This window comes from Aulonocara sp. 'chitande type north' Nkhata Bay, linkage group LG3 (assembly GCF_057382095.1).
Source record: "Aulonocara sp. 'chitande type north' Nkhata Bay isolate Kocher_YH1m ecotype deep benthic linkage group LG3, A_spYH_male_GT1.1, whole genome shotgun sequence".
NCBI classification, from domain to species: Eukaryota; Metazoa; Chordata; class Actinopteri; order Cichliformes; family Cichlidae; genus Aulonocara; species Aulonocara sp. 'chitande type north' Nkhata Bay.
The window spans coordinates 68,628,171-68,635,233 of NC_141346.1; the positions used below are offsets into that span (position 1 = coordinate 68,628,171).

Consider the following 7,063-nt stretch of genomic DNA (forward strand, 5'->3'; position numbering starts at 1 on the left):
GAAACCAGAGTGAAAGTAAATGTATCTGTGTCGGTTTTATGAAATCTGCTTCACTTTGTTAGTACGGCCGGTAGAGGGCAGCACTGCATCTTAACGCAAACTTGTGACGCGCATAAAAAACGTCACAAATGCGCCAAACAAAACGTGGACTCGAGGTGAGCCGCTCGTTCGTCTGTTCGTCGGTGCCAGGCTAACTGACCCGTTTTAGCCCACATTACAAAGTCATTTAAATGCCGCCAACGCGGCTCCTGCACGTCAGCAGCGCAGACATGACCACAGCGGTGTGTTCACAGACGGCTGACGACACCACGGGAAAGCCAGCTTCGGCGGAGGAAGACCAAAGCGAGAAGCCTGTGAGCAGTCCCGGAGACCCGGAAGACCCGGTTCTGTCCAAGAGGCAGAGGAAGAAACTGCTGAAGCAGCAGAAGTGGGAGGAAGAGCGCGAGCAGCGGAAGTAAGCTGTGGCGCGAAACACGCAGAGAAGTCACGGTGTTCTGGGAATCCATCCTACCCGTTGTTTCTACGCATGCGCACAACATGAAATTCAGTGGCGAACCTACCTTTGTGAATATAAGCTACAAACATACTCTGACGGGTAAAATTAATTGCCAGAGCGTCCTACCTTTGTAAATGTGAGCTAGAAGCATCATTTTACAGTAAGAATTCAGTGGCACGTCATCTTACCTTTGTTAATATCACCTAGAAAAATACTCTGACAGGTGAAATTACGTGCCAAACCATGCTACCTTTGTGAATGTTACTTACAAGCATACTTTAACGGGTAAAATGAAGAGGCAAACCGTCCTGGCTTTATGAATGTGAGCTACAAGCACACTCTGATGGGCACAGTTAAGTGGCAAACTGTCATACCTACTTACATTTGTGCTGGAATTACTGTGTGACAGCAGAAATGTGCATAAACTACTTACAGTAGGACGTTTTGCCAGAACAACGGCCTCCACGGGCCTGCTGAGCTGTTACACTGTGATCCACTGTGAGATGAATGTGCATGCGCACAAACAGGCGTGAGATTGAAAGCTCGTGCTGACCTTTGTCTCACACACCTCGCGTCCTTCGGTGTGTGTGAGACTGTCAAACAAAAGGATGCTGCTGCAGGACACCTTTATGTCACATTTCTCTCCATCCTTCCTCCAGTCCAAATATCCTCCCCTCTAAATCAGTATAGTTAATAATGGCACCAATGATCCAGTAATGAATTAGTTATCAGGTAAAACACAGACTGGCTCAGTGATCATCGGCTCTGACCCACTCTGTCCTGATGTGGAGGTTTGAGCTTCCCACAGTGGACCCAGTGTTCAGTCCATGCAGACCAAGCCCACACACGTGCTGAACATCATCCTCGCTTTCATGGCAGGCAGAGGCGAAAGGAGAGGAAGCAGCAGCGTCGCCTGCAGAGGCAGAATCACCAGGAGGGCGGGGAGGTCCAGAGCGCCCGCAAACGTGCGCGCAGAGAGGCCACGCCCAGCTCTCTGAGGCTGGTGGTGGACTGCAGCTTCGACAGCCTCATGCTGATTAAGGTAACCGGGTCAGAGGTGTAGGCGCTGCGACTGTGCTCCCAGAGTTCCCAACACACTGTCTGTTTCTTCAGGACGTGCGCAAACTTCACAAACAGATCCAGAGGTGCTACGCAGAGAACAGACGGGCCTCGCATCCAGTGCAGGTTGGTGCCGAGCACGTGACGATGATAACGATGTTACTGCGTTTGTTTTTGTGATGACGTTCTCAGTTGCTCGGAGCAGCCTGTGGACTCGTGTGAAGGACACGAGCTCGTGCTTGTATCTGCACGTGAGGACCAACCCCCCCCCCACTGACCTGGCTTCAGTTTCACATGCACAGCATGAAGTTCACGGGTGGATCTGTGGCGTGTTTAGAGGGTGGTGAGATTCTGACACGTCTTTGAGCTGTTAGTGGTTACCTCCCTGTTTACCAACCACACGCTGTCCTAGCCTAGCTTATAAAATACTGTCCTAACTGTGCAGAGCTGAAAATACTTACAGTGCAGAAACTTTCCTCGAGCAATAAGAACACAGACGGCACTGAAGACGCTGCAGCCACGTGGCGTCAGGTAGCACATGTGCTCATGTTTACACACTAACAACTCTTCCTGGTCAAGACTTCTGACCACAGCTGAGCCAACATCTGGATGTGGATGTCGCTGCGACATGCTTTGCATCCTCTGGATGAGCTCCATGATGAGATGCTGAGCACTTGTTGGTCTCCATCCCAAACCGTCTCCACTGGCTTTGGGTCGAATATAAAATAAGAAGAGTAACAGGCAGTAATAACAGTTTTTCATGTGGCGTCAAACATCTTCTAACTCCTTCTCACGTGTCCAGTTTTACCTGACAAGCCTAGGAGGACAGCTGAGACAGAGCATGGACGAGAAGGACAAAGGCTGGGTGAACTGGAAGGTGAGCAGTCACACGTCCAACAGAGGTCTGGAACCTGCACAACGTTATGTCTGATTTCCAGTTTATTAAGTTCATGAAACGGTGGCGTCACCTGTAGTTCACACCCACAGGATGCTCAGGAGTCAGCGTCTGCCCTCATCACTTTATATCAGCTCCATCTGCACACGATTAACATGAGGCCCTGCTTCAGAGCAGGGAGCTCCAGGCCTCGAGGGGCCTGCAGGTTTTAGATCTCACCCTGGGTCAGCACACCTGACTCACATGAGTTCATTTCTCATGCTGAGGAGGTCATTTACACCTGCAGGACACTCGAGGCTGGAGTTGGACCCCTCTGACTAACATTTAAACTTGACATGAGATGGAGGGCTGTGACGATGCATGGATTTTATTCTAGATACCAAAACTCATGACCCAGGAAACATGAATTTGAAACGTTAGAATAAACATGAAGCAATACAAATTACAGTCCAGAATAAAAAGCTTGATGATTGGGTCCATGAGCCGCTCCGAGCTGACGATGACCACGCTGAAGATGCTGTGTTCAATGCCAGCAGTTTGTCACATTGATTGGTTGGATGCTGTGTGCTGTGCAGGACATACACATTAAAACGGAGCACTACACTGAGGTCGTGTCCCAGGAGCAGCTGGTCTACCTCACCTCCGACTCTCCCAACGTGCTGACGGAGCTGGATCCACAGAGGGCGTACGTCATCGGAGGCCTGGTGGACCACAACCACCACAAGGTGTGCTCGGCTCCAGACCCGCTGTAGCGTGTGGGCGTGGCTGCGCTGGCTAACCTGTCGGGCTTTGTTTGCAGGGACTCACCTTTGAAAGGGCCACAGAGCTGGGCATCAGCCACGCCCAGCTTCCTCTGAGCAGCTTCGTCAAGATGAACAGTCGGAAGGTTCTGGCTGTTAACCACGGTAAGGAGTGGGAGTGGCTTCACCCGCTGCTCTTACTCAAGTTTAATGTGCAGATATTTAAAGGATTATGTTTCCTGTATTGTGGCTCCTCCCTGCTTTAGCCCGCGGAGCGGGGAGGAGCCTCAGCTGCTGCCTCTGTGGTCTGAACGGCGCTCTCTCCTGCAGTGTTCGAGATCATCCTGGCGTATCTGGAGAAAGGCAGCTGGCAGGAGGCCTTCTTCACAGTCCTGCCTCAGAGGAAGGGGGTGGTAGCAGTCGGCCGGGACGCCACAGAGCCTCCGAAAAAAGACGACGAGACGGACTCTGATTCTGACTCTGACCCAGAAACTACAGCGCAGACGGAGCAGCGAGCTTAGCGTTGGCGCCGAGCGGACAATGCGTTTGTTTTTTTACGAGATGGTTTAAAGAAATTTCTGTTTGTTGAAAGTTTGAAGTATTTATTGAAAAGATTTCTCAGTTAATGTTCGAGACGTGGGCAGTGCAGCTGTTTGCTGTTGCAGCTGACAGATGCCACAGGGCGCGGTCCCCTCTGTGCAGCCATCGATGATGATGATGCTTCAGTCTTCTACTGTTGGAGGACGAAGCACAGAAATGAATGTGAGCAACAAATAGATGATGACTTCCATTAAACGGGTCAAAGAGAGTTTGTTTTATTTTGTAACAAGCAGAAGGACGATGCATTTACATGATACGTGTTCAGGAGGTTCCCAAAGGTAACGGCTGTGATATGTTGAGTATAAATGTTAGTCTGGGTTGTAGGAAGTAAGCCTGGAAGCTGCAGTATCCATGGTAATGAGTAAATCTGACCCCAACCCAGAGGGGGGCGATGACCTCACCACAGACGCTCTAAGGAGCAGCAGACTGCAGCGTGTGAGAAGCTGCTGAGGGTTCAGACCATTTCTTCTGCAGCAACACGATGCTGTGATAACTGTTTGCACTGCTGTGCACGGAGGAACAGCTGGGCCTCACCACTGACACGAGCACATTAGTTTTAATGACGTCCATGGTAGGAAGTAGGATCCCGCACAGTCTGCGTCAGGACTGTTTATCACGCCATCGATCTCTGCAGCCCGAGCTTCACACGAACGCCGACGCTGCAGTCTGTTCCAGCCTGCAGGTCCAAACGAATAGAAACACAGATGTTCTGGGTCAGTTTGGTCCTCTTTGCTGTAACGTGTTCGGTGCGTCTCAGCACACACTGGCAGCTTTGTTCAACCGTTTCTTTCACTCGGTCAAAGGCAGCAGGTGGCAGGAAGAGCTAATCACGTCTCTGTGCAGAGTCTGTTCCAGCCTGTACACGTCCTCCCCCACCTGGGGTCACTGCTGTGTGATCACTTTTCCTGGTAAAACATTTTTGCTGTCGTTTGAAATCGACTGAAAACAAAAGCAGTGACTTATTTACAGTTACGGACACAAACAGTCTAAAGATGGAGAACGTGTCAGAGCGATTCCCCGTGTGTGTGAAACAGATGTTTCTGTGCACGTGTTGCTGCAGGACATCACAGGTGAGTGTAAGGCACAAGAAAAGGTGATCTGACAGGAAGTCCCGAGACAGAGTCTGTGTGCATGCCTCTCAGGCTGATCGGTTTTCTCATGGTTTCATTAGTGGCTGCATGTCGTGGCTGCTGTGGTAAAGCTATGAGGAGATGGGTTAGCAGGCAGAGGGTGCCACTGGACAGGCCTGACACATTCAGACCTGCAAGCAGCGTCATTCTATGGGCAGAAATCTGAAACTGAATTTGAATAAGTTAGATTTGAATTTGAATTCATGGCTTGAAAATGATCATCACTAAATTGAAATTGCATTTTATCCTTTAAAAATTCAGCTCTCGAATAATTTCAGTTACACTTCTCACCGTTCAGTTTGGAATTTAAATTGATGGGATTTAAATCCTTGTCGTCTTTTCCTCCTCAAGCTCATCTTAAGCTCTCAGAGGACCATATGACCCCAAACACAGCAGCTGCTACTCGTGGTCCCTCGGATATTTCTCTGAATAGAAACCAGAGCCTTTTGTAAGGTAAAGACCCTGAAGTAACACTGGTGTGTGAAGAAGAAACACCCAGTGCATCATGGGAATCCCCCAGCAGCCTACGTCTATTGCAGCATAACTAAGGGAGGATCCAGGGTCACCTGGTCCAGCCCTAACTATATGCTTTAGCAAAAAGGAAAGTTTGAAGCCTAATCTTAAAAGTAGAGATAGTGTCTGTCTCCTGAATCCAAACTGGAAGCTGGTTCCACAGAAGAGGGGCCTGAAAACTGAAGGCTCTGCCTCCCATTCTACTTTTAAATACTCTAGGAACAACAAGTAGGCCTGCAGAGTGAGAGCGAAGTGCTCTAATAGGGTGATATGGTACTACAAGGTCATTAAGATAAGATGGGGCCTGATTATTTAAGACCTTGTATGTGAGGAGCAGGATTTTGAATTCTGGATTTAACAGGAAGCCAATGAAGGGAAGCCAAAACAGGAGAAATCTGCTCTCTCTTTCTAGTCCCTGTCAGGACTCTTGCTGCAGCATTTTGGATTAGCTGAAGGCTTTTCAGGGAGTTTTTAGGACATCCTGATAATAATGAATTACAGTAGTCCAGCCTGGAAGTAATAAATGCATGAACTAGTTTTTCAGCGTCACTCTGAGACAGGATATTTCTAACTTTAGAGATGTTGCTCAAATGGAAGAAAGCAGTCTTACATATGTGTTTAATATGTGCGCTGAAGGACATGTCCTGGTCAAACATGACTCCAAGGTTCCTCACAGCGTTACTGGAGGCCGAGGTAATGCCATCCAGAGTAAGAATGGTTAGATTCTTACTCTGAGTCAGATGTACAGTGAGAGTAGAAGAAAGAAAGAAAGAAAGAAAGAAAGGAGAGGCCCTGGTCCATAAGATGTTCAGTTCCCACATGCAGCAGAACATTGACACCATCTCTGGTGCCCGTGGGTCAGAGTGGACTCTGTTCTGTGCCTCCATTGTTGAAGCAGCTGCATGTGGTCATAAGGTGGAGATGATAATCCCTGGAGCACATGGTGGACACTGGAGGTGAAACAGGAGATCAGTCAGGTTGGGTTAAGGCGGCTGACAGGTACCAACCTGTGGGAGGGTTTGCTGAGTCAGCGATTATGTCAGGTGACTCAGAGGCAAAGCGGTATTGCTCACATGGTGTGGATGGGTGCTGCGGACTGAGGACACAGTCGGGTGATGGAGGGAATACTTCTACATCAGCGGCCCCCAACCCCTGGGTCACGGAGCGGGATAGGTCCGTGAGTCGCTTGGTTGAGGCTCGGGTGTAAAATATATGGTTTTCAGGGTTTTCTTGTTATTTTTTGTCATTTTCCTGGTTGATCTGGTTTCCCTGGGTCTTTTCTCGTGTGTTATGAATAAATCTTTTTGGTTGTCGTGGTTCACACTGCTATGTAACGTCACATGGAGCTGGGCTGTGTTGGCAGACTAATGATAGAACTGTTATATAGCCAGAATCTGATGCGTCAGTCGATAGAAAATGAAGCTGCGCTTGCAGAAGCTGCAGCAGGTTTAGAACCTCTGCTCACTATAAAGCACCTGAGTCCCTGTCCCCTGCAAAGACTGTGAGTCACCATCTTCCACATCACCGCACACAGAGATAATGCTGCCTGCACTCGTCCAGGCCACAGTGCTAACGAAGCATCGTTGTATATCTTGCCCTCTGGTTGTTTCGGCGGCTAAACTAAACGGTG

General features: G+C 49.1%; 1 protein-coding gene across 1 annotated transcript; it reads left to right on the forward strand.

The window, feature by feature from the left end:
• Positions 1-110: 110 nt before the first annotated feature.
• On the forward strand, positions 111-3,998 carry trmt10a (tRNA methyltransferase 10A). The gene is made up of 7 exons (XM_086285633.1): positions 111-454; positions 1,376-1,538; positions 1,610-1,681; positions 2,358-2,432; positions 3,026-3,175; positions 3,250-3,355; positions 3,521-3,998. Exons 1-7 carry the CDS (start codon positions 231-233, stop codon positions 3,709-3,711), a joined length of 981 nt encoding a protein of 326 aa, XP_086141759.1. The 5' UTR covers positions 111-230; the 3' UTR covers positions 3,712-3,998.
• The last annotated feature ends 3,065 nt before the right edge of the window (positions 3,999-7,063 follow it).